This window comes from Didymella exigua, assembly GCF_010094145.1.
Source record: "Didymella exigua CBS 183.55 unplaced genomic scaffold M421scaffold_22, whole genome shotgun sequence".
Lineage (NCBI taxonomy): Eukaryota > Fungi > Ascomycota > Dothideomycetes > Pleosporales > Didymellaceae > Didymella > Didymella exigua.
Window position 1 is genome coordinate 32529 of NW_022984796.1, and position 24782 is coordinate 57310.

The window sequence follows — 24782 nt, forward strand, 5'->3', positions numbered from 1 at the left end:
GTAAAAGACCTGCACACCGACCTCGTGAAGAGACAGACGCGCCACCCGATCGACAAACAAACAACGCAACGGTACCCTGCATCTTGCAAGCGACCGACCTGGCCCCACGGGAGCTTCCCAACCTGGCCCCTCTACCTACTCTTATGGTCACGGCTCAAGCTAGCTATCACGCGAGGATAACAGCGAGAGCATTTGGAAGCAAGTACACAAATGGCTAAGGAGCAACGAGTAACAGTCATACCTTACGCGCCATCGACGACAAGCTGTTGTGTAAGCTAAATTCCACGGCAACGTAGATCACATTTAGACGCACCATCTGATAGTACAAAGTATGCCGTCATTATAGATCCGCTATCGTACGGCCGGTTTCGATCGTTTGTACATCGATGGGCGAGCGAAACGCCATACCGTCCCGTCTTTCGCGGTTCCTCAACCCTGAAAACTTCGTCAACTGCATCGCAATGCTACCTGATACATAGGCCTACGCCTTGCTCTTCTTTCCACTACCATCAATTTGTTCCATGTCCTCGAAGGATACCTCGAAGGTCCTCATTACGATTCGCTCCTCGACCTAGCAGTCTCGAGGAAATGCGAGCTGAGGATTAGACCCTATCGCGGGCAGAATAGGCCTACTTAGCAGGCCTACTTTTGGGGTACTAATGTATGTACCTTTTACCTCCTTTTTGGCTGCGACAATGGATCCTATTTTCTGTACCAGATTGGTAACCAATAAGGATTATTTGAGTTAGGACAGAGGTTTTATGGCTCTATAGGACTTTGAGATGTATTTTGTTGAGTAGAGTAATGTGTTTAAGAGGATCTTAGTCTTGAGATGCGAGAAGCGTTTTGTAGCTAAAATTGTTGCGGCAAACGTAGCCGCTGTATATCGGTGGAAAATTGCGCTGAGTTGCTTGCTAGCTAGGAGGCGACCATATATACATGCCCTGAGACGTGCTAGTCCAAGGTAATCAGCAGAGGTGACGATCGAGGCCTATCGGACCGACTTGCACCGCAACAAAAATAGTCTTCCTAAGCTCAGCTACTACCTAGCCTGTGCAACGACCGAGCTCCGCCTACTTGGCCATGTAACCTCGCAAAAGGTATCAATGCTCAGTCAGATAATGAGCCTTTGGCCGGAACAGTACACATTGTCAACACACTCAGATCAGAGGTCAATAATAAGGTATTGATAAGATTTCTCTCTCTTTGGGGCCAAAGAAAAATGCTTTCAATTTGTCATCTACCACAAGAGAGGTACGGCGGTTCGTCAAGGTCCAGGCCAGCGATGAGATACTGTTGCGGTGCAAGTCGGTCCGACAGGCCTCGATCGTCACCTCTGTTGACTACCTTGGACAAGCACGTCTCAGGGCATGTATATATGGTCGCCTCCTAGCTAGCAAGCAACTCAGCGCAATTTTCCATCGATATACAGCGGCTACGTTTGACGCAACAGATAACGTTACGGATAGAACAAGTTACGGATTTCTCCAGGAAACGTAGGGAAAGGTTGAGAGACTGGTATCCATTTAAGAACGTCAAAAGTAGGTAATTCGGTATGATCTGCCCACACGTTTTGCGAATGCTGCGCTATAGTGGCCAGATCCAGGGCCGACTCGTGGTGAAAGCGCCTTGTAAACGCAACGGTAAGACCAGAGGGAAATGGGAAAGAAGTGGAATATACAGAAATAAACTGGCAAACTAGGAACAACAGATTTCTGCATTCGACATGACGTAATGGATGTATTGGGGAAGTCGCACCGCTGAATGACAAAAGCCGACCGGCCATGAATTTATAGCCACTCAATATCGATCTTTTCACCCTTAACTTTGCAGTTGAACCACTCGTAGATCTCGACATCTCCTTCTTTCGTTGCTCGTGCACCATCGAGCACCTTGCTGCTTGCTAAACGTTCTGTGGCAAGGTGCAGCTCTAGAGTCGCTAGGTTGCGCGCTATGCATGCTCGGCTTCCCGCACCAAACGCGAACCAGTACTTCGACATCTCGTCTGTCGCACTCAGCCACCGTTCTGGTCGGAATTCGTGAGGCTCTGGAAATACGCTTGCATTGAAGTGGAGCTCATAAGCTGAACACCCGACTATCGAGCTTGCCGGAAAGAAGGTGGTACCCTTGAACATCCAACCACCGGCGGGCACAATGTGCGGCAAGCGAGTAGGATTCGCCATACTCAGTCGCAGAGCTTCCTTGACAACTGCGGTCAAGTAAGGTAGAGCTTGCACATCCTCGGCCTGGGCTCCAAGTGCAGTGTTATTCCCTACCTCTTGCTTCAACTCCTCGTACTTTTGTGGATGCATCGCAAGTTCTCTGATAATAGTCGCAAGGTTCATGCCTGTCGAATCTGTACCAGCAAACAACAGGTCTTTGCACTGCGCCTCCACCTCCGCATTGCTGACGCCGGCTGCCATCAATCGACCAGGGTATGTTTGCGACTTGGCTGTAGTACCCGAAACCAGCTTGCCAACAAACTTGTCGACCAGCGTCATGCTCTCCTTCGTTTCTTGGTCAGCCATCCACTTTCTGATGCCCCACTCGAGCCAAACGAAAGCTACTGTCGGCAGGTAGAAGAACCGCCCCACAGCCACAAAAGCATCGACAAATGCGCTGACACTCAAGGTGGGTCCTCGTTCGCCCACACCATCATAATTCTCCTGGAACAAGTGCGTCGACACAGCGTCAACAGCCAATGCTCTTGTCAGATTCAAGACATTAACGGCTTTCTTTGTGTGCGCCTCTTCGCTCAGTCTCTTCACCATACGATCTACGCATCTAGTAATCGCATCTCGATTCTCCCTTAGGCTCTTCGTCGAGAACATCGGCACCACGGCTTTAGCCCTTGGCGCTCTGTACTCTGGGCTGGTAGTTGAGAAGATCGATTTGTGACCATCAATATCAAAGTTGGCATAGCAAGGTGCCTTCATGAAACCACCTCTTGCAATGTAAATTGGTTGAACAGCGTCCGCGTCGCCAATGTCGACCTCGTTGGGCGCCACGCGTACGTACGGTCCATACTGTGCGTGGAGCCGGTGGATGGTACTGGCCTCGTCACCAATGTACGTGTGGTAGTGGAGCCACAGCGAGGTGCTTTTAGACAAGATGGGCCCTGGGATATGGGACAATGGATGAAAGTAGATGCGGTAAATTGTGCGAGCCAGGACCAGCAGAGTGACGGATGCGGCGGTAGATATCAACGGCTGCTGATGGAAGACATCAAGCACAACGTCAAGTATTGCCATAGTATCGATTTTGGAGGATAAATAAGTTGTTGTCGCGGTGAGGACGGCATCTTCATAGCCGGCGTATGGTAGGTTGTTGAGTCACTCTGCAAGTGCAGGAAGTGGGGCTACGATAAGAGCAGCTCTAATTATCGTGTCTGTCACGGACACCACCTCCGGCCGTCTCTTTCCTTTCGCGTCCATTCTCGAATCCAGGGTCAAAATCTACAACTCTCCCGGCAATGTGCCCGCTTTTCGTTGCAATTCTGAAATGCGTCTCAGACGAATGCATGACCTCAGCACACATCAGCTTCGCCCGTAGCCTTTATCTGTCTCACTCGGAGTCGCATGCCTGTTGACACATCGGCAACAGCGGCGACTGGCGCGCACTTTGGAAACCTACTACTTCAATGCTGAGGCTACATACAACCTGACCATTAATGTTGCGGTGCAAGTCGGTCCTATAGGCCTTGATCGTCACCTCTGTTGACTACCTTGGACTAGCACGTCTCAGGGCATGTATACATGGTCGCCTCCTAGCTAGCAAGCAACTCAGCGCAGTTTTCCATCGATACACACAGCTGCTACGTCTGCCGCGACAGATAACAACTACATTGCTGGCGACTATAGCGAGATTCTTTGCTCGTGAGCCTGGGGTATACGTCAACCTCCGTAGGCAACTCGCCGCAGCTGTTCAATCGAGAACACTTTAAATCTTGTCTCGCACAAGTAGTGTTGACAATCACAATGGGAAAAAAATATGCGTGTCACCGGTCGATACGAATACGCGTATTGTGAAACGAATGCCACGGTCAAAGATACACATGTTAGAGGCGAATACTTGAGGACTGGCCAAGTCTGAATCGCTGCCAGCGTGAAGAAGAATTCCACGGAAGGCGTGGAATCCGCAGTTTCCGTTGTGGTAATTGTGACGTTGTTTGGCAAGGCATGCCTCCGCAGACATCGGCCAGTTCACCACGCTTCGTTGACTTGCAGGGTTGCATGCCTTCCATGAATTTACCCGTCCTCCATCTACATGCCCGGCACTGAATCCCTTGATGTCGACATTGCGCTGTAAAGGGTACGATCCATGTCGCTCCTCAGCAGCTTCGACGCAGAGAAGGGACGAAGAAGCTTCTTCTGGGAGCCCTCTTGAGGAGCGGAAGTGCTGAACGACCACATTGATGTCTGTTTCGAGTCAATAGAGAATAGTGCATCGACGATTAAACGATTCACGATAGCTGGATGGACTCGGTATCGAGGATGTATGCGCTCACGATGGTGGCAAGAGTGAACAGTGATGGAGAACGGTGGCTTAAGCTTTGGGCTAGCGCCGAGCTAGTGGTCTTCCCGGTGCCTTCCGTCGCGCGTCCGTCGTCCTACGAACATTATTACAGCAACTCACCTAAGTTACTCCGACTTGACTCGTCGCTCAGACAGCGCAAGACGATAGACCACAATTGAAGATGGCCAGTGCGACGCGAGACCGCCTCGTGCTGGAGAACTGAACGTTGAAGACTGATAGCGAGATTTGCTGATGGAAGAAGCACACATACGATGTAGTACAATCGCCCGCAAGGCCATACTGCACTCTTTGCGAAGTGAACAATTTCTATTTCGTCGCGCGCTTTATTCTAGGCTCGTGCCCGATGTACTGCACCTTGCCACCAGCTGCGGCTCACCCCCTTGTCGGCCTTCAGGAGTGCAAGAATGTGTACGAAATCACAGAAGGAAGTTCGGATCCAAGACTCTTCGACACGTTTGATGTAGGATCCTGGGCAAGTCTTTTGGTTGAGCATTGTTCGCTAATTCGCACCCCATCACACCACCAATCACCAATTCTTGCAGCAGTGTCCGGCTGTGATTGGTGGATTCTCTCTACCTTGCATTTACACTTGTCCTTGAGAGGATGAAGATAAGGCTAAATTTACAGTTTACGGTTCAACTGTTACCGCCCGAGACTGCTTGCCGATATCTCATACGTCCCGAATACGCAGGCCAACAAGCCGGCATGCAGCAGGAAAGCGGTCGACTACAGACTGCATGCGTCTTACTGGATTCAAACTGTCTGTATATACATGCATTGGCTGCCTGTTTGAAGTATCCTGGCATGTGAAAACGACTGTGACAAATGATGTTGCTTGATCGGTCGTTCACTCGCGCTGACAAACGTTGGACATGCAGAGCCTCCCTGCACGTCAACTCGAAGGTGCGGGCCCAACTTTGGAATAAAACGGAGCCTGCCAAAACGGTCGAGCCTCTGCATATCCGCGGCGCAGTACTCGCATCAAATGCTCGACACCCTCCAGGTGCGTATAAAGGTCAGTGGATTTATCACTTTATAAAATGCATCCCGCTTGGGTCTCGTCTTTTTCACACCCCACGAACTGCGAGATATTTTGCAAAATGATCAGAAAACTTCTTCACGAGCACATTAGTGACATGGTACCATCGGTGACCGTGACAACAGTCTTTGGCATCCTGATGTGCCTAGGTCTTCTCACCTTGACATCTACAGCGTCAGCAGGTGTGCTTCCTGGTGTTCCAAAGCTGAAAGGATACCCCATACTTGGTACCATACCCATCTACTTCAGAGATGGTATGGCTCTGATGCTGGAAGCACTGACCACTCTCGGTGACGAAGGTATCGCTTATGCCCAGGTCGGCAACAAGACCTTGGTGTCCGTCCACGATCCTGCTATGGCCAAGGAGGTTCTGGCCTTCACTGATAAGATTGCTTCGAGGTGGGTAGCATTACATTGAAGCTTAATTGTGGGCCTGGCTGACTTGTCATAGACTCGGCGATCCCCGGGTGTTCAGCTGGTCACCTTTCTGGACTCTCATTCGACTGCTTGACAACAACCTTTTCGATGACGTCGGTCACGAAGCCATGCGCCAGCGCGGCGTCTTCATCAAAGAGTTCAACAATCCAATGTCGAATATTGGCAAGTTTGATGATGTTGTAAGGGTGGCGACCAAGCACGTCGAGTCTCTTACTAGAGATGCTGACACAGCTGAGATTCCCGATATCAGACATGCAGCAGACAACTTCGCCGCGACGCTGTGGGGCGACACACTCTATGGCAGGTCAGACGCTCTCACCGATGGCCGAGTGATGAAGGTGGCCGATGAGATCCTAAGACGGGCTGGCAGTCCTTGGCCTTCCGCTCTCTACTCCTTCATGTTGACCTTGGGGCTCGTCGAGCCTGGCAAGCCCACACCATCTGAAGCAAGGGTACGGGCCGAGATTGAACATCTTTATGAGAAGAATGTACAACACCTCGAGGATTACGAACGCAACAATCCCGAATCGCCTATGAAGACTATACGCAGCCTCTCAGTGGCTGATGGTGGAAAGCGGACTGGCCCCTTGACGAGGTTCGCAACGCAATTTGCCAGACTTAACATCTTCGGTAAGCGATACAGCTGCTTCCAAAGTTCCTTGCTAATAAGCACCAGGCGGCCATCACAGCATTGGATCGAACATCACATGGACGTTGATCGAGCTCCAAAAACGTCCAGATGTACTTACAAAGCTCCTAGCGGAGATCGCATCCATCGACGAGCTGGACTTCACAACAGTGACTAACAAGATGCCCTATCTTGACGCAATAATCATGGAGATTAATCGCCTGTACCCAAGCGTGCCGGCGACACTACGTGTTATCGAACGCGAGACCAGACTTGTGACAGCAAAGAAACCTGTCATACTGAAACCAGGAATGCTAATTTATCTCTCTTATCTCCACATGCACACTTCGCCGAAGTACTGGGGAGCTACGGCAGGGGAGTTTGATCCGGATCGCTTCCTTGGCGGAATCGATAAGAGCAAGCCTTTTATGGCTTTTGGGTCGGGTACTCGTGATTGTGTAAGTAAAGTTCGTGATTCATTTGAGTTATACTGACTGTCAAAGGTTGGGTATAAGTTCGCTTTGCTGGCGGTCAAGACATATCTCATCACGCTCCTGCAGATGCACACCTTCAAGGTTGAAGAAAATAACTGCACACCCAAGCTCGCCACGCTGCTTGAAACTTCAGGACCAGTCAAGGTCGAGTTCTACCGAAGGGCATGAGGGTTTACTAAGTGGCACAAAGATAATAAAGTCAGCACATGAGTGGTAGTGGGGTACAATCAATAGTACCATCTTTCTATCGTCACTCCCATCACGACATGCAATCATAGCATGCTTGGTCTGTGTCCTTACGCTCACGCTCATCATCGTAGTCTACCCACTGATGCGAAACATTCGCTGTCCTTCTACGACTTACCCAAGGCGTGACCGAAACCTTGCTGAATTGAAACCTCGGCGGTTGCATAAAATCGCTCGACATCTGTCAGTAGGCCGCGCCGTGGCACTATTGCTTCGGCTAGGCGAGGTGAGCAACTGGTACCCGTGAGTACAAGGCGGTCAATGACGATCCCTTCTTCTAGATTAACGGTCGAAGAACATCAACAAATATCTTGCACTCCGCAACGACGTTCTGGCAGGTTGGCAAGACTAAAGTTGTGAGACCTAGCCGAGGGAAACGATAACGGCGATCTTCCGGCGAACCTTCGTTGAGATGAAGGGCTGCCACTGGGTAACAGGTTTGAAAATGTTGCAGCCAAAATAGAGGCAAAATGTACATACATTTGCACCCCTGAATTTTCTGGTAAATAGGCATGATATCTGCTGCGACAGAAAAGAAGCAGTGTGTATGCGGTGCGTGGTCTCACAGCGTCGATATCGATGAGCGATGAAGATCTGTTCGCTCCAAGATTCTGCCAAGAGAGGGTGGTGAGATCGCATGTCTTGGACAGTAAGTAGCTGTTTCGCAGAGCTGGATTACAGCTCACATAACGTGAGCCAGCCCTTCAGATCAGAATGAATTCTTGCTCATCTCTTTCTTCGGCCCGTAGGTTCTCGAAGTATGTCCCGTCCACCAACGCATGGATGTAGACTGGACCGAGACAGAGGAACCCTCCTTCTGTTGAACGAAGAGCACACGGGGTGGTACCTTTGAAAAGGGCCGCTATCACATCCCCCTCTAGCATACATTCGGGACCGATACCATAAGTCCCGCGTTGGGTCCGAAAGAGTTTGCGCCAACGGTAAATCGTGTCAACAAGTTGAGCATATCGTCGCCAATCTCCATCACAAGCATTGCCTGCATCGAGATCGTTTCCATTTGTCTCCAATAGCTCGGCGCCGTGTTGTGTCATCGGTTCGACGATATTGTGGAAGAGATTGAAGAAGCTTGCGAAGAATTGTCGCTTCTACTGTCCGCTTGCGGTGACAGCGGTGTCGGCCACGCTTGTGTTGCCTGAGATAAGCGTTTGAGCCATCAAAAGTAAATGGTCATGTCGTTGCACCAAATTCGAGTGAAGAGACTGGACCTCGCTCCACCGGGTTAGGATCGCAGTCCTGAAATTCGAATATCTCGAGTTTACCTCACGATAACACCCTTGAGGTAATAGGGAGGCCGATGCCCAAGTAACGGTCGCATATTTTAAGCCAGATACCTGGAGTATTCCAAGGTTTTCATCCACAGTGAAGGATCTTTCGTGGCCATCAAAGCCTTTGCTCGAGCTGGCCAGAAAACTCCCTACTTGCTTCTGACTGAACAGACGAGAATTGCGTTCGGTATCCCATCTCAGCACCTAGGATAGCATTAAGCAATCAAATACATGCCCCTGCAATCGTTCGACATGCTCCAGCAGTTCCAGGTTATTGCACCCACGCATAATCCCGACAGCTGCATCTGTGTACACCTCCGCGATCGACTTCGCGTAATTTACCCTTATTGGATTGATGTTTCGACCGCATTCTCGTTGCATTATACCAAGAAGACCATATACTTTGTCGCGTGGATCAGTAGCCTGAAGTACCCCGGTAAAGTACAAGACTTTAAGTATCGAGATCCCGTCTGTGTTCAGTCGCCATGAGCAGGTCCAGGACCGGTTTTTAGCGAGGTCGGATTTGAATAAACAACATACTGAAATGATCAAAATCAAGCACGTCACAACGTACTCGACATCCCGATAAAACACCCTCTGATGACCGTAAATCATATAAGAGTTGGACCCTGAGTTTCGGGTCAACACTATCTCCTGCAAGCACCAAACGCGACTGAACCATGCCGAGCTGAAGAATTTCTCAATTACGCTTCAGGATGTATCGTACTTTGCCAGGCTAGACATCTTCCGAGCGATACGTTCCGAAAAGCTCAAGTCCAAGGTTGCGCTAAAGTCCGGTTCTACGAAGGCGATGATGGATGTCAAAGCAGCCTGAGTCGCATTGGCCTCTTCGAAGCTTGCTTCGCCCAGAAATATGGCAACATTGGTGGCTTTAGAGAAGACTTGGCCCATCAATGGGATGTGTACATTCTTCTCCTCAACATCGTCCTAGTTGAGACAAAGAGCATCAGCCCAGATGATCTTCGCCTTGGTCGAATCGCGAACGCGTCGCAGGGTATCTCGGAGGTTCTCGTAATTCTGACTTTCTGGTTTTTGCACCTGATCAGGAGATGTTCCCGCGGGTCACCCCACGTGTAAGAGAGACCTTCGTATCTGGGTGCTTCGGAAGCATGGTGCTGGTGGAGTTCAGTCTTGCTAGGACTTTGGAACTCGTCTGATGGCAAGACAGTGAGCAGTCAAATGCTGTCTTCTGGTAGTCGGCTTGGATAGAGCACCTCTGGTGTGTCTCGTGGAGCCTTGTTTTTTTAGGTCCAGTCGTAGGAGGAATGGTCTCCTGCGTTATGCTGTGGTCGGGAGAGTCTGTCGCCGGAAGAGAACAAGGGACAATTGATCTCGATGAGATTCGATGTAGGTTATTGCCTGGATAAAGCTGGCTCCTACGGTCCGCGATCCGATGGCTTCGATGGACAGGCCGCGAGGCTGATGCCATGGCGTCTATACAAACCACTCACACGTGAGATGGTTTTCGAATAATGCTAGTGTTGAAGGATATGCACTCCGGAACTGTGATATCGACAATGTGTCTGAAGCAGGCCTGGAGATGCGCTGTTGATCAGAGATGACGTTCGCTTCTGGGTGTGTGTTCGTTGCCGCCTGTACAGGGCCGAGTGGCTTAGGTACAGCGCCAGCAGGCTGACTTCTTGGCGATGACACAGCACAGCCTTGCAATCCAAGTCTACAAATTCTCACATCGAAGGAAAGCATTCGCAGTTGCAGTGATTCGGGCTCATACACATACAAGATCTGCTTGCCTCTGTTGAGGAACATGTGAAGGAAGTAGAATGGTGCCGACGGCAGTCTCGATGAGTTCGTTGACAATAGACGACAGCCGCAGCAAAGAAGTCGCAGAGCGGCAGGGACTCGTTTATCAGAGATCTGGCACAGGTTAGTTTGGGCGGATTGGCATCGGTCGTTATATTCAGAGAAAAGGGTGAGGTTGGGCGAGGCGGTAAATATTAGGGTATCAGGGCGTTCTTCCCGTCGAGGTTGTCAAGGCAGGCACGATGTGACCACCACCGCTGACATCCTCCATTTGTAATTCACGGGATTGCGAGGTGCCCCCGCTGCTGAATTGCTGTGCTTTATTCTGCTGCAGCTATGCTGGGTATATCCGGTGCTGGGCTGATCGCTATTCGTTCTTATCAAACGCTCACTCTCACCACAATATTGTACATCAGCTCCCTGGTCATTGCCTAGAATCTCCCGCTCTCTCTCCTCCCGACACCCAGCCCCCCATACCCACTCCCCTTCGCCTCTCCATTTGGCCTGCTCACCCTCTTCAACGGACTCCCCTCCCTGCGACTCGGTGTCTGGCTACCTGAATTCGTGCCACTTGCACCCAATCCACTTCCCCTAGTAACACCCGTAGGGTTGCTGCTCTTCTCCAATCTAGGTGTAGAGCTCCTGCTCGAAACGCCGAACCTGTCACTGAGGCTGAGCTTCGGCTGCTCGCGAGGTCTGCTGTTCTCGCCGGTATCGCGGAGGTAATTTGCACCTGAGGACTTGCGGAGGGGCGAATTGGCGTGCGTGAACACACCCAGACTGCCGCCGTCGCCGCTTGTGCGTGTGATGGACGGTGCGCGGCGGAATGGGTTTGGTGTCTGCGAGGGCCGGATGGGTGACGAGAGCTCTGCATCATCGTCGCGGGCGTCCGAGGCGGTCGAAGTGTAGGAAGAGTGCGCAGATGTAAACGCTGGGCGCGTGGCGCTGCGGGTAGGTGTTCGACCTAGTGAGAGGTTGTCTGGATCGTAATGGCTGCGGTAGTTTCGATTTGGCGTGGTGTTGAAGACCTTCTTGTTGATGATGGTGCGTGGTGTGTACGTGAGAACCTCGCTGGCCAGGTCGTGCGGACTGCCCTTGACGCCGACGCTGGAGTCCCTGTTGCGCTTCTTCGAGATAGTCTGGATAGCAACATCGCGCGACTGCCTCTGCATAGACGGATGCACGTACTTGCTGTCATACTCGTGCAATACTTGGCGGCTGATGATGTTGTTGTCCTTGATCTGCTGGGTGAACGAAGACCTTAGCATCCACAGCTGGAGTGACAGGACCAGGCCGATGAAGACTGTCGCCACGACACGGACACTGGGACGCGGATCAAGCGGTGCAACCGGCAAGTTGAGGTAGTAGAGTGCAACGTGGAGCGGGCTGAAGAGGCAGAACAGCTCGAGACACAGCGGATTAGGGTCCCAGACGGCAACCTCCCACACATCTCGTGTCGCATCTGGGTGAGCCCGTGCAGCCGCTGAATTGCGCTGGGCAACATTTCGAATGTAACTAAAGGGCGAAGCTCCAGCTGGCGACGAGTCAACCCTCACGCGCTTCGCACTCGGTGTGGTAGGCGTCGTCTCGATGGGCTGCTCGAACAACCTGTAGTACCTCTTCTTGCTGTACACCAGCCACGCATTTGCAAAGCTCGCAGTAGAAAGAAATACCACTAACAGGTTCGCGAGCCAGCTGAGCCATCCAGGGCCTGAAGCTTCTCTGAAGACGCCGTCGTTGTCGAAGCTGTTGGATGCGCCTGTATTCGCCTGGGCGACGATGAAGACTATGTTTGCGCAAAAACTGATGGACAGCGCATATGAAGCTGCAAAGTCCTCCCAGTCACTGCTGCTCAGCTCTTCCGAGATCCACAGCGCCCAGTCCGAGGGGTCGAGGTACGTCTTGATGCGCTCGCTCATCGGCGCCTTCCGCACGAGTCGAGGCATTTTGGCGGCGGTCAAGTATTCGTAGTAATCGTGTATGCGGTGAGAGAAGTTTCGGTAGTTCAAGAGTAGCCGTCCATCTTGCGACGTTGCCGTTAAAGAAGAAAGAAAGAGCGCAGTTGTTTGTTGCTGCGAGACAAAACGTGCGCTGATGTCACCGTGCGGCCCAAGCTGAACTGAGCTCCGTCGTCATTGCCCGCAACATCAACGTCGCAGCCTCAGTGCAGCTGTTCAGACTACAATCATGGCAGCCCCGGCCTCTGCGTACAAAGACCGGCAGTTTCTCGCCGTCATTGGTGATGAGGTACTCATAACCATACTATACAATCAACACCTTCGAGGCTAACCTGTGACAGGACACAGTAACTGGCATGCTGCTCGCGGGCGTCGGCGTGAGTCCCACAGAGACAGCAAGAGTGTGGAAGAATAAGAGCACAAATTACTGACAGCATGCAGCACGTCACGCAGCCCCCAGACGCGCAGAAGAATTTCCTCGTCGTTGACGCCAAGACGGAAAACAGTGCCATCGAGGCAGCCTTCGACCGCTTCACCACCGAGCGCAAGGACATAGCCATTCTGTTGATCAACCAGCACGTACGTCGTCTACATACCCTTGATCACCATGTCGAGATCGTCTCGAACGGCCCACAAAGCGGAATACATGTACGAGACCATGCCCTAATACATTATCCAGATCGCAGAGAAGATAAGACACCGCGTCGAAAACTACACCGCTGCCTTCCCCTCGCTGCTCGAGATCCCGTCCAAAGACCATCCGTACGATCCTGAGAAGGACAGCGTGCTGAAGCGCGTGAGGAGGTTATTCGGAGAGTAGACGGTTGGGCATGCATTCGAAGTCGAGGGGGGTGAATGGTAGTGTACACATGATCTGGAGCGAATGATATCCACATAAAGCACCGATCACAGCTTGCATGACTCAAGTGGTGGTTCATGACTTGGAGTCGACAGAACTTGTGGAGGCGTGAAACAATTATTGAGAGTGACCCAGAGCATGAGAAGTAAAATATGCATTGCATCGTCGTATATACATTATGCCATGGCCGTCATAAACAGATCCAGGAACGTCAACCATCACATGGTACTACTCATTCAACTACAACTCATTGCGCCGCAGCCAACCAGCCATCCTCTGCTGCACCAGCACAGCCGCCGGTCCAGACATTTCAAACTTGCACTTGCCAGCTTTTACATTGCCAAAACTGGGCACTCTAGAGCCGTCTGTCTTTTCAGGTGGATTGCTGTTGTTTTCATTGCTGTTATCGGTAGTGCTGGACGAGGCCTTAGGAGAGAGGCGAGCTGTTGTGCTAAGCAATTACCGGTGGAACGCAATCTTGGCAGTCAGGCAAGTGATCTTGTCGCCTTCCTCGGTGTAAACATCGGCCAGGACGGTGTATGTACCCTGTCACCTGTCAGCATCGCCTTCACAACCATTCTGCGTCATCGCATGGGCTGTACGTACCGGGGGAATCTCCCTAGGCAGGTCAACGTCCTTGGTCAGGCTTAGCTCGCCCTTCTTCAGCGGGCACTTAAGGTCCGCCTGCTCGATCGTATCGCACGCATCGCGCTCCTGGTTGATCAGGGTGATCAGCCCGTACTTGACTTGCAGATGCATCTTGCTGCCCTCGCCGACCTGCTCCTTGAAGTCGCCGCTGGCCTTGATGGAGAGCTTCTCGCCACTATTCGTGGTCAGTAAACAATCCGTACTCAGTCTCCGAAATTCAACTCTCGAGGGGTTTAGGCAGACGCACGGCTTGGGTGGGTTGGGGTCCAAATCGACCTTGTCGATCTGCAGAATGTAGTCCGCCGGGTCGGCGCAGAAGTACAGCGGGTTATCGCCAGGCACCTTGAACTCTTCCTGTATAGTAACCTGGTTGGGGACCCACGAAGAGCCTATCGAGGGCGCCGCCGAGACGCTGGCGGCGCTGAGGCCGGCCAGCAGGAGAGTTGTGAGCTGCATCGTGATCGTCTCGTTTAATGCGCGCTTTCGAGTCGTGAATGCGCGAGGTGTATGGGTTTGGGGAGCGTGGCGATGGCGATGGCGGTGTTGAGAGCGGTTATCGCGATGAGGCTGGGGCAGGGAAGGTGCGTCTCGCGGCCCCTGCGATGCGCGTCATCAGGTCACCGGTTCTGCGCTAAGCTAGCCGAATCCGGGGTCGACGCTCAACATCCAAAGTTTGAATACCTATAGTTATTCTACTTTTGTGCCAGACGCTTAGCGTTCCCCGTCGACGATTTGACATCGATCACTGCGATACACCGGTCGTCTGCTCAGCATGGCAAATTCTTCCCACGAGGTGGGGATAACCTCACCTCACCCCGCAAGCAGGCTAGCAGTCACGCACAAAGCTGAGGTGTCAATATGTATACTACGCGAAATAATTTCAGACGCGCAATCTTCTTTTTTGACTACACCACACTGATATCTGAACATTCCACGAGACAAAGGACACAACAGAGCTCCTTTCGCTTGACCAGGCTCACGCTATGCACACTTGCATGTATCCTGCTCTGACTGGCGAAACTCGCCTCTTGACCCTTCAGCCTAGCGTTGAAGATTCATCACTTCACATTTCCCTTGACAATACGCAGCTACGTCCCTCCATGCAAGCCAAGGCAACCGCTCGACTATCGCCGAAAGGATTGCAATAGACGTGATCGACTGTTAGACAGTATGGGAAATTGTGGAAAATGGTATCTCTGGGAGAATAAGACACGGAAACCGTGAGCTTGACGCATCCGGTTGAAAGGTTCAATAAGTCGAGGAGCATACCACTCACTGGGTGCACGCTACGCTGAACGATCTTCGCTCCGCATTTGAGGCCTATTCGCAGTCGCAGCCCACGGGCGTCAACATAAGTACAGCGAATGTTTTGGTCTTGCCAACGTCACGCTAAAGACGTGATAGAATCTTCGCCACAACAAGAGAGGGATGCGTTAGTCCCGTGCTTTGTAGCACTCGCGTCGGTGATGTCGTGAGCGCGCTTCTCGGATGCCCCATGCCAATGCTATTGCGTCCGGATTCAGATGGCAAGTACCTAGTCGCAAGCACTAGGTAATTCCATGGTCTGACGCACGGCGAAGGAATTCTAGGAGCCTTGTTCAGGGCTAGACGTACAAATTCAAGACGCGGCTGATTAAAGCTTCTACAGTCACGACATAAGCGAAAGCACTTCTGGTGACCCACAATTTGAACCCCTGTCATCTGATTGGGAGACCGATACAGAGTCCAGGTTCTCCATTCGAAGGCTCGCAGAATCCAGGTTTGACAATCAATGAACAGGAGAGGTACACGAGACGGATCCAAGGGTGTGTATGATGGCGGCGATGTGACGATCAGCGTATCTACTCTGACCACCTTCACTGACGCGACTATCGGCGCACTCATTCATCCGGAGGCGGCGAGGAATTGAAAGTTCTACGTGCGCGATACGGTGACGAGTCAAAATTGACTACCTGCTTTTGTCAGAGAATTGCGACTCAGTAAGGGATGGAAGATAAGGGACCCTGAGCTTGACGATATGCTAGTGAGGGCTTGTTAATGGACAGTGAACATAGTGACTTATCTTACAGGCAGTCTTTGCAAAGGTGTATGGGGTTTCGTGTGAAGGACGAATAATGAGATGATGGGGATGAAGAGATAGGCAGATCAGGAAACTGGGGAGGTTTCAGGTTGCATACTCAAACGGGGATTCGACCTGCCGTTTGCTAGAGGGGAAGTCCGTTCTGTAAGTTTCAGGCCCATTCGAGCTTGAAGCGTCTCCAACGAAGTGGAAGTTTTGACCATGCGACTATACTCCCCGAGCAAGCGGAGGCTCACTCCGAAAATCGAGCGCTCATACGCAAAAGCTAGCGCGGAGTGTGCGGTGTTGCTTAAGAACAAGGGACGTGTCCTCTGGACGGAGATAGAATAGGTTCTGTAGTCATGAGTGGTCTGGCGAAGTAATGTCTTAGCCTGGGCGGAGGCTGAGGCTCGGCTACAGTCAATTTGCACCACAATGTCAAGCCTTAAGAAGAAGGGGAGAAGCAATTGGTAACATGCTAGAGGAGCACTCTTACTTCAAGACTTGCCAGCTTGTTCCGAAGGCGTCGTTGATCTGCACAGCGGGCTGGCTTGTCTTTGCCTGATATTCGCTGTGGAGGTGAATCCAGAGAGCGTCCATGTCAACCCTACTGCTTCCTCGATTGTAACGCCATTGCTGGACAGCGTGGGTTCCTGACCAACAAGCCGGCTATATTACTGCTGACGTCGTCTTGGCCATTGCGTATTCAGGGGGAAAACTGTCCGTCACATCTCCTAAACGGCTTCTTGATGCACCGGTGTTGGACATATTTCCGGGCGACCATGAAGCCAAATACGTTGAGTACAAGGAAGGTATCTAGAACGACTATCGGCACTTTGCTCGTAAACCAGAAACTACGGTATTTCCTTATGGCTTCTGTCTTTCATTATCATATACCACGTTTGATGTCGACAATTTACCTGTATCATGAACCACTTTAGAGGAGCACCGACGCAGAAATGTTACTGCGCATGACACGAACACTGGCTACATGGGAGGCTTGTTCAGATCTAAATTGGTCCAAGCAGCTCAGGGCAGATCGACAGTCCCGTGAAGGAGCTTAAGAGTTACGCGAAGCTGCTTCTCACCACAAGGGAAGAAAAGCATGGTATCGCTGTCTCTCTAGACGCTAGTAGTTTGGCTTGCATCAACGAATGTTGAAGTAGATGGTACTTCGACGCCGGAGGGTCTGTTGTGCTTGTGGGTGATTCTAGCGTCGTTACGAAGGAACTGCTTATCTCTGTATCATTCGAGTCTGATCTAAGATCAGGCAAGCCCTGTGATCCTCACTACTGGTATGTGCGTGCCCATTCCTGCGCAGGAGGTACTTGTAAACTACCTTGTCGAAAATACTATAGACATGAGTACTCGGCTGCAAGAAATGCAGTGTCAATGTCCTGATCTTGTCAATGAGATGAGATCAACCCAATACACGCGACCACTTGGCAAGAGAAATGGAAATTGGTCGCGTGGGAGTGGTCGAGTAAACCACTTACGTGGACAGATAAGCTTCGCCGCGGCAGTTGGACAAGCACCGTTTTGAGCTTGTTGCGGGGTCCGCCGAGCGAGTTCGGACCGACGCCAGTCCCCAACTTCGCGCCCAAACACTTGATGAATAGCGTCGAATACATCCCAACCTCCATCAAGCCCGCAGCAGGCTGGCTTCTAGATCGTCTGATGTACGATGGACCTGCATGTACAAGTCGATCTGGCGAATTTCTTGAGTGATCAGAGTGCGCCCGCCTCCATGGAGATGGTCCATTGTCCCAGTTGACCTTGGGGGCTCGGTTCAGTAAGATCGCCGTTACGTCGCTAGTGGGAACCGATCGCATACGCGTCGAGATAAGGGCGTCGAGGTGGCGCGCACATTGTGTATCTCTTGCACCAGTCCACGCTTGTCCAGATTTCTCTCGCCATGCTAGACCTGATGTCTAGCACACACTTGTTCTGCCATCTCCGGCTTGAAGAAAAGCAGAATCATTGCGCCGCATTCTAATTGGACTTCGCCTGCGCTGCATCTTATCCGATACGAATCGTAGGACTCTGCGCTTCGGACGACTGTTCTCGAACGCACAATCTTCAGTTGCGCACAAATCGCTGATATATGTGGTCGACCGCCCTCTGAAGACCATCCAGGCTCGCTTTATCAAACCCTCGGATTTGTCCTCTCATCCAACTTTGAGCTTTCATAGACGCACGACGCTATGGGATCTCTAGATAGCAAAGGTCCGGGATTCGTGGGCTATGCATCCTCTGGCGAAGGGCCTGAGGCTGGCTACTCCCAGCCAGTCAAGCGTGGGCGCTGGTCCTTAGCAGTCGATCAGGAGCCTAGCAGTTTTGCTGCGACACCAAATGCGTCCAACGCCGATTTCGATCCCATTCCTCCTTCAAAGCGCACATGGGGCTCTGGCGCTTATGTTGCGTATTGGATGGCAGATGCCTGGGCCGTCTCCAACTGGGAAGTTGGTGAGTTCTGAGTCACTCAACTACGCTAACCTGAGCTCACTGGGCTGACTTTGTCGTACAGCTTCCTCTATGATCGCTGCTGGTCTGAGCTGGAGAATGGCGATTGGAGCCTGTGTTTTGGGCAATACGCTCATGGGTGTGGTCATCACGATGAACGGCCGTATTGGAGCAACGGTAAGGATCATCGATAGTGCAGAGTGAAGAATGCTGACATTGACAAAGCTTCACACTCCCTTCCCAATCCTAGCTCGTATGCCTTTCGGATACTACTTCAGTTACTTTGTCGTCGTCTCACGTTGTGCGTTGGCCATCATCTGGCTTGGGTGAGTGGATTTCCAATGTCGTTTGTGAATGCAGAGACGCTGACAAGCCATCGTAGTGTGCAAACAGTAACTGGCGGCCAGTGTATGGAAGTCCTCCTCACTGCGATCTGGCCCAGTTTTGCAAAGATTCCCAACCATGTGCCGGAAAGCCAAGGCTTGACAACAGCTGGTTTCGTTGCCTTCTTCTTATACTTTTTACTCCAGCTGCCGTTCCTGTGCATCCCATACACTAAGATTCAGTACTTTTTCGGGTTTAAGTCGATTATCGCGCCCATCATTTTCCTGGCAGTCTTCGGCTCGACGCTGCACAAGGCCGGAGGCACTATTAGCCACAGCACAGTCATCACTGAAGGCACCACAGTACAAGGTTCTGTCCTCGTCTGGGCCTTCTTCTCAAACTTGAACTCGGTTCTTGGCAACTATGCAACTCTTGGTCTCAATATCGCCGATTTCTCTCGATACGCAAAGAAGCCTGCAGCACAGAACGTCCAAGCATTCGTCATTCCCTTTATCTTCACCATCGTCGGTCTCCTCGGCATCTTCACAGCTGCAGCCGCCGAGCCGGCTTATGGCCGTGTCATCTGGAATCCAATTGAGATCATCAGCGATTGGCAGGCTGGAGGTTCTCACGGAGGCCGCACTGCTGCTGCATTCGGCGCCATCGGTCTGCTCATCGTGACCCTTGGAATTAATATCTCGGCCAACTCCATCAGCGCAGCCAACGACCTGGTATCGTTCTGCCCCAAATACATCAACATCCGACGAGGCCAGATCCTGGCTGCTATTATCGGTGCTTGGGCTTGTGTGCCATGGAAGATCCTTGCTTCTGCACAGAAGTTCCTCGCTTTCCTCGGTGGCTACACTATCTTTTTGGGTTTGTTTTCTATTCCTGTTGAACAGTTCAACGCTAATGCTATCTCTTAGGCCCGATGACTGCGATCCTGATGACAGACTACTACATAACTCGACGTGGCAACGTGTCAGTTCCAGACATGTACAACTTCCATGGCATGTACCGATACTCTGCTCGGTATGCGACAAACTGGCGTAGCGTTGTTGCGCTTATCATTGGCTTCGCGCCTCCGCTTCCCGGTTTCATAAACAGCGTTTCTTTGAACACAATTGATGTTTCAAGCGGCGGAAAGAATTTGTAGGCCCATACCAACTCGAACATTTTACACCCAAAGCTTACACACGCACAGGTTCGCTATTGGCTACATATACTCCTTCGTCGCTGCTGGTGTGTTTTACTGGGCTCTGATGCACTGGTTCCCACACCAAGAGAGTCGACTGGAAAGACCCAACACAGGCGAGGATATCATTGCCGCCTCGGACGAGAAGCAGCTTCTCTCTGGCGCGCGCAAACCGCAGAGAGGGATCCGTGATCTTGTGCGCGCTATGCTGCACAAGAAGAGTAGCCGTAGCAGTGCCTGAATCGTTTGTATGAAGGCTCATAGTACTCGTTTGTTGGAAACGCAGATGCGTAAGAGCCAGATTACGTCTAGACACAAGCTTCGACTGAGATCTTACGCCGAGCAGTATCAATCTACACAAGTCTTTTCCCGGTTGTCCATTGTATGCAACCTTTCGGTTTTATCATCATGCATATCACTTCGTCTTATTCACATTCAGTCACCTGGGTCTATTTTACGATGAGCTCATAGCGACATGGTCGTGCAGCTACAGAAGTCTGCCTGCATCTTCCCATACAGTTCCCTGTTCATACCGACTCCACAGCAGTCGTTGAAGTCGCTCCACACGAATCGCTGACGATTACCAGTCACTCAATAATGTGCGCGGCTAGAGATACTAGGCTAAGTCGTGCCATACGCACATTGTCCTATTCAGCGTGCAGTCTAAGGATCATTTTCACGCAGCAACTTCGCAGGTACATCTTCTTAGCACGTTTGGTATGTCATATCTAATACGGCCATTATTAATTCACTTACATCGCCGCCTGAGAGCCGAAACTAACTATTTCATGGTATATTAAGATTGAAAAATTCGTTCCTGTTTGAAAGACCTCGTGCATTCGGTTTCATAGTGTGCGCCAGGTGACTGTGAGCCAGTGGTTATCCGAAAGCAGCTCTAAAAGCAACATTCGTTCTGTGTGTTTCTAAGCCTTGTCCTGGTGAACGCGTACTTGGATCCTGATGAACCTTCACGAATGCATTTTTGAGCTTGCATAAAACCATATCGATAGCCTTGACAGCTATTTGGGCTTCTTTTGAGGTGTCCTGCTGGTGCAGCCAGATCGCCTTCGAAGGCTTGCATGCCTTGACATTTCTGTTCAAATTGGAAGTTTCAAAGTGGGACGATTCAATTTGACGATTTCGGACTAGATTTTTGTCGAGGTCGAAACAGATTATGGTCGTTGCCTTGAGCAACTCGGATTGGATCAACGACAAAATCTTTCACTGATCGGAGTGAATCACGCACCCAGGCTGACATTGCTCAGTACGATCGCATTGATATTGCGACGCGCTCAACGCCGCTTCTGTACACGTGCTGTGCGAATAGGCGCATGTACGGTCAGTCTTGGCCGGAGTCATGAGTCTGTGATGCAACGTCATTCGCGCGTGATGGTAGCTCATCGCAATGTACAGACGACAAGATGTGAGGTGAGATCGATTCGCGATGGACTTTCCCATAGCCTTCGGCTCAAGAACAGCTGGTTTCCTAGCGTACGCGCACGGTGTTGAAGAACAGCAGCTTTGCATGTCTGCGGGACGGAAAGCGTGGCGCAGCACCTTGCTTGAAGCACAAGATGTAAGTATGAGCAAAGGAGCGCTATCTACCTAGGAAACGGCAGCCAAGCTTCGCCAATCAATTGCGAAGCCCTGGACGTATCAAAGAGTGATGCGACTTCCATGACAAGGCAGAGTAATGCATGGATGTACGCTAGGAATGAACGATAAACATAGTGCAGCTCATTAGACTTTATCTGAAGTACGTATAAGTTATCCTAAAAATTAACAGTTCTTGGTTAATACTAAGACGCCGGTGCAGCTGTAATGTTGAACTTCCCGTCGCAGTCAAAGTTGCCGTTTGTCTGGAAGTTGCAAAGACTCGGAACGCCACCACCGTGGACGTCGACATCGTTGATGGTGATGTTCTTGCAGCTACCAGTACCGCAAAGAATATAGTAGTCTCTGCCCTCATCCGTGGCAGTTCCAGTGACGTTCCTGATCACGATGTCCGAAATGAGAACACCCGCAGTAGGGTTACCGGTTGGGCCTCCATTAAGATAGTCCTGCTGGATGTCGATACCGTAGATAGAGATGTTTTCAAGATGGATGTTCTCGAACAGGATATTGTGAATATAGCCCGTGGTATTCTCGTTGGTCTTGATGCGGGCACCATTCTGAGAGTTCAAAACAACAGAGTTGCTAAACACCATGTTTGTGACATTGTTGTTGGATTTGCCGCCAACAGAACCAATGGAAAGGCCGTGACTTCCGTTGCAATACATGTTGTCTACAAGGATGTTGTTACCGCTGGTGATCGCAACGCAATCATCCTGGTTGATGACTACGCTGTCACGAACTTTCGTGTCGTTAGTAGAGGCAAGATCAAATCCGTCACTGTTGTGTGAAGCGGCAAGACCGTTCGAGCGGTTGTTGGGTGCGTAACCGGCACTATTGTTCAGTGTAATGTGGTGAATATCAAGCCCAGCGCTGTTGCTGATACTGAAGCAATGAACAGGATAGTTTTGAATGTAGATATCGTGGACTGAGCTAGATCCGAGGACCTTGCTGAGCTCAATGAAATGGTTCGGCCTTTCAAGGAGTTAGTGGTAGAGACACGGCGAGTTCGATTCACTTACTTTGCAATACCGCCATTGCTACCGAGGCCGTCCCACCACGACTGGCCGTTGCCATCGAGAATTGCGCCTTCTGCGGCAGTGATCTCGAGATTGGTTCCAGCGACCTTGATGAATGGGTAGTTGGCGTCAAAGTACTCCCAGAAAGTAGTGCCCTTGAAAGTGACCTTGGTACCGGCCTTCAATTTGGACAGATCGATCGTAGAGTTTCCAGGAACGGTTATGCCGTCGAGGATGATGGCAGTACAGGATGCCACAGCTGCAGGAATGGCCGAGTACGTTGTGACGTGGCATGCATCAGAAGGTGTATCGGTAGCCACAGGGACAGTAGATGTTGGTACAGTGGATGTTGGGGAACTGGTAACGATAACCAATGGGGTGCTTGTAGCTACGACTGAGGGAATGCTTGTAGCTACGACAGAAGAAGCAGTCTTGGAGGAAGCTGTGGCTGTTGCTGAGGGCGCAACACTCGTCGGGACAACGGTCGGTTGTCCTCCGTTGAGGCATGTGCAAGCACTGGAGATCTTGGCAGGAACTTTCGACCAGCGCGCAGCATACGCTGGCAAGGTGTGGGTGGGTACCTTCGTGTAGGCGGAGCAGAAGGGCTTTGCTGCTACAGCGAAGAGCTCAAATACCTCAAGACAGGCATCCTTGGTGCACGTTGTGGTAGCACGCTCCTGGATGACAGCTGACTGCGCTACAGTAGCCAGAGCTAAGAGTGCCGAGAGACCTATAAGCTAATTAGCCTGGTTTGCATGGTCTGGCTGATGCTTGTTATGTACCTGTTGTACGCATGGTCACAACGCTACAGCTTCTGGAAGGATGAAGGGAGCCTTGAATATACAAAAAGCTTCTTATACCTTGGAATCATGACGACTCGACTCTGTTCTTATACTGGAAATGATGACAGGGGTACTTAAGATAGTCGCCCGGGAATTGCACGCGAGTTTCCAAACCTTCCGCCATCTCGGCCCAGAAACCCAAGCAACCCAAGCACTATGGCCGAGAATAGTCAAGACACGCCAAGGAGAGTCAATATTTTGATTGTGAGACGACGCCTTGGAGCGCGGAAATGAGTAATTATCCGCAGATCGATCCTTCATTGACCGGGGTACAGGACGCTCAAGACCCGGAATTCCGTGGCAAATGCATGAACAGCGCGCATTTCGCACGAACAAGAGTTCTCTTTGGCTGCAGGTTCAGGGGACTTGTCCTAAACTACGCGTGATCTGGGGAGCCGCAACGGACTGTGGAGAGTTGGGGAAGGACCAGGTTGCGTCGATACGGAGAATTTGGTTTCCGTCCAATGACGTCCGAAGTGTTCAACGCCGCCGCGGGACGAAATCAAGGGTCCACGGGCGACCCACCTACATCACTCCATCCACGACTCCATCTTGATGCACCAGTCCTTCAAGTCCGAAGAATCGCGTGGGATCAATAGTATGCTTTCCCAACATGCCAAATGTGAAGACCGGTGCAAAGACGATGTACTGGCAGGATGAGTCTTTAAGATTGACCAACGAAGAGCTTGCACGCAAGGCACGACGCCTGCCCTATACATCCTTCCATCGCTAATTAGAAAATTTGCCAGCCTCCAATGTGTCGTACACTCCCAGGTCTTCAGGATCGCATCAGCTTTAAACCCGAGATGGCTCGTCCGTAACCTGCACGTATCTTTAGGTTTTTTCTGCAGATTCAAGAAGATTATCTTGCACAGAATACACACACAGTCCGTGTCTTTCTCGGAGCAGTATCTTCTCTTTTGAACTGCGCTTTAAAACGCGTCTTAGCACCTCTTGATGATGTCATTTTGCGCAGTCGTCTTGTTCTTGTGTTTGGCTTCGCAACGTGGCAGCGTCTTTCTCTGCTTGAACCCGTCTTGCGGTCGGAATCTTTACTTCTTTCTCCAATGCAGTCTACTCTATTTTCTGTTTGTTTCTTCTTGCATGCGCAGCCGCGCTTGATCCGGTCTGTTCCTGATTGGGCTGGCGATACAGCTTTTGATACTTGCCAATTGCACTCTTGATATTGGTCTTCGCTTTCGGCATTCGCGCTTTGGGCCAAGCTTCTGCGGAGGGCTCCACGTTCGTGAAATGCCGAGCCAAGAAAAGCATCCCACACAGGCACAAGATTGACTTGCGGGCGCTTTGTCAGTGAACCCGCATTCGATAGCTCAAGCCTAATGTTGGTGTCGATG

At 51.1% G+C, this 24782-nt stretch overlaps 10 protein-coding genes across 10 annotated transcripts; 4 read left to right on the forward strand and 6 right to left on the reverse strand.

The window, feature by feature from the left end:
• M421DRAFT_214254 (uncharacterized protein) lies at positions 1-676 on the forward strand. Its single transcript, XM_033588248.1, has 2 exons — positions 1-270; positions 331-676. The coding sequence occupies exons 1-2, from the start codon at positions 211-213 to the stop codon at positions 604-606; spliced, it is 336 nt and encodes a 111-aa protein (XP_033446589.1). The 5' UTR covers positions 1-210; the 3' UTR covers positions 607-676.
• A 1114-nt stretch (positions 677-1790) lies between these two features.
• On the reverse strand, positions 1791-3251 carry M421DRAFT_6961 (cytochrome P450 4A10; the record flags this gene model as incomplete). The annotated part of the gene is made up of 1 exon (XM_033596620.1): positions 1791-3251. One exon carries the CDS (start codon positions 3249-3251, stop codon positions 1791-1793), a length of 1461 nt encoding a protein of 486 aa, XP_033446590.1.
• A 2385-nt stretch (positions 3252-5636) lies between these two features.
• Positions 5637-7303, forward strand: M421DRAFT_67656 (putative N-alkane-inducible cytochrome P450; the record flags this gene model as incomplete). The annotated part of the gene is made up of 4 exons (XM_033596427.1): positions 5637-5974; positions 6027-6643; positions 6690-7099; positions 7145-7303. The coding sequence occupies 4 exons, from the start codon at positions 5637-5639 to the stop codon at positions 7301-7303; spliced, it is 1524 nt and encodes a 507-aa protein (XP_033446591.1).
• A 687-nt stretch (positions 7304-7990) lies between these two features.
• Positions 7991-8652, reverse strand: M421DRAFT_214275 (uncharacterized protein). The gene has a single exon (XM_033588249.1). It carries the CDS (start codon positions 8431-8433, stop codon positions 8086-8088), a length of 348 nt encoding a protein of 115 aa, XP_033446592.1. The 5' UTR covers positions 8434-8652; the 3' UTR covers positions 7991-8085.
• Positions 8653-9315: 663 nt separating this feature from the next.
• On the reverse strand, positions 9316-10315 carry M421DRAFT_396640 (uncharacterized protein). Its single transcript, XM_033590118.1, is given in 2 exon segments — positions 9316-9376; positions 9395-10315. 1 exon segment carries the CDS (start codon positions 10115-10117, stop codon positions 9731-9733), a length of 387 nt encoding a protein of 128 aa, XP_033446593.1. The 5' UTR covers positions 10118-10315; the 3' UTR covers positions 9316-9376; positions 9395-9730.
• Positions 10316-10649: 334 nt separating this feature from the next.
• On the reverse strand, positions 10650-12497 carry M421DRAFT_422682 (uncharacterized protein). Its single transcript, XM_033593243.1, has one exon. It carries the CDS (start codon positions 12393-12395, stop codon positions 10881-10883), a length of 1515 nt encoding a protein of 504 aa, XP_033446594.1. The 5' UTR covers positions 12396-12497; the 3' UTR covers positions 10650-10880.
• Positions 12498-12588: 91 nt separating this feature from the next.
• Positions 12589-13412, forward strand: M421DRAFT_422683 (vacuolar ATP synthase subunit F). The gene is made up of 4 exons (XM_033593244.1): positions 12589-12696; positions 12749-12784; positions 12849-12986; positions 13087-13412. Exons 1-4 carry the CDS (start codon positions 12637-12639, stop codon positions 13225-13227), a joined length of 375 nt encoding a protein of 124 aa, XP_033446595.1. The 5' UTR covers positions 12589-12636; the 3' UTR covers positions 13228-13412.
• M421DRAFT_422685 (uncharacterized protein) lies at positions 13262-14486 on the reverse strand. Its single transcript, XM_033593245.1, has 3 exons — positions 14162-14486; positions 13873-14089; positions 13262-13812 (listed from the first exon to the last, which is right to left on the reverse strand). Exons 1-3 carry the CDS (start codon positions 14368-14370, stop codon positions 13726-13728), a joined length of 513 nt encoding a protein of 170 aa, XP_033446596.1. The 5' UTR covers positions 14371-14486; the 3' UTR covers positions 13262-13725.
• Positions 14487-18177: 3691 nt separating this feature from the next.
• On the forward strand, positions 18178-20196 carry M421DRAFT_67728 (uncharacterized protein; the record flags this gene model as incomplete). The annotated part of the gene is made up of 6 exons (XM_033596439.1): positions 18178-18439; positions 18501-18613; positions 18662-18762; positions 18819-19636; positions 19687-19912; positions 19965-20196. 6 exons carry the CDS (start codon positions 18178-18180, stop codon positions 20194-20196), a joined length of 1752 nt encoding a protein of 583 aa, XP_033446597.1.
• A 1489-nt stretch (positions 20197-21685) lies between these two features.
• M421DRAFT_422689 (glycoside hydrolase family 28 protein) lies at positions 21686-23748 on the reverse strand. Its single transcript, XM_033593246.1, has 3 exons — positions 23368-23748; positions 22589-23315; positions 21686-22541 (listed from the first exon to the last, which is right to left on the reverse strand). The coding sequence occupies exons 1-3, from the start codon at positions 23378-23380 to the stop codon at positions 21755-21757; spliced, it is 1527 nt and encodes a 508-aa protein (XP_033446598.1). The 5' UTR covers positions 23381-23748; the 3' UTR covers positions 21686-21754.
• Between the last annotated feature and the right edge of the window lie 1034 nt (positions 23749-24782).

Coding starts and splice junctions, on each gene's coding strand:
- M421DRAFT_214254 (XM_033588248.1), top strand. CDS start 211: ATGGCTAAGGAGCAACGAGTAACAGTCATACCTTACGCGCCATCGACG. Junction 271..330: donor CATCGACGACAAGCTGTTGT/GTAAGCTAAATT, acceptor GATAGTACAAAG/TATGCCGTCATTATAGATCC.
- M421DRAFT_214275 (XM_033588249.1), bottom strand. CDS start 8,433: ATGACACAACACGGCGCCGAGCTATTGGAGACAAATGGAAACGATCTC.
- M421DRAFT_396640 (XM_033590118.1), bottom strand. CDS start 10,117: ATGGCATCAGCCTCGCGGCCTGTCCATCGAAGCCATCGGATCGCGGAC.
- M421DRAFT_422682 (XM_033593243.1), bottom strand. CDS start 12,395: ATGCCTCGACTCGTGCGGAAGGCGCCGATGAGCGAGCGCATCAAGACG.
- M421DRAFT_422683 (XM_033593244.1), top strand. CDS start 12,637: ATGGCAGCCCCGGCCTCTGCGTACAAAGACCGGCAGTTTCTCGCCGTC. Junction 12,697..12,748: donor TCGCCGTCATTGGTGATGAG/GTACTCATAACC, acceptor AACCTGTGACAG/GACACAGTAACTGGCATGCT. Junction 12,785..12,848: donor TGCTGCTCGCGGGCGTCGGC/GTGAGTCCCACA, acceptor GACAGCATGCAG/CACGTCACGCAGCCCCCAGA.
- M421DRAFT_422685 (XM_033593245.1), bottom strand. CDS start 14,370: ATGCAGCTCACAACTCTCCTGCTGGCCGGCCTCAGCGCCGCCAGCGTC. Junction 14,090..14,161: donor GACCCCAACCCACCCAAGCC/GTGCGTCTGCCT, acceptor GACCACGAATAG/TGGCGAGAAGCTCTCCATCA. Junction 13,813..13,872: donor TGCCTAGGGAGATTCCCCCG/GTACGTACAGCC, acceptor GACAGGTGACAG/GGTACATACACCGTCCTGGC.
- M421DRAFT_422689 (XM_033593246.1), bottom strand. Junction 22,542..22,588: donor AGCAATGGCGGTATTGCAAA/GTAAGTGAATCG, acceptor ACTCCTTGAAAG/GCCGAACCATTTCATTGAGC.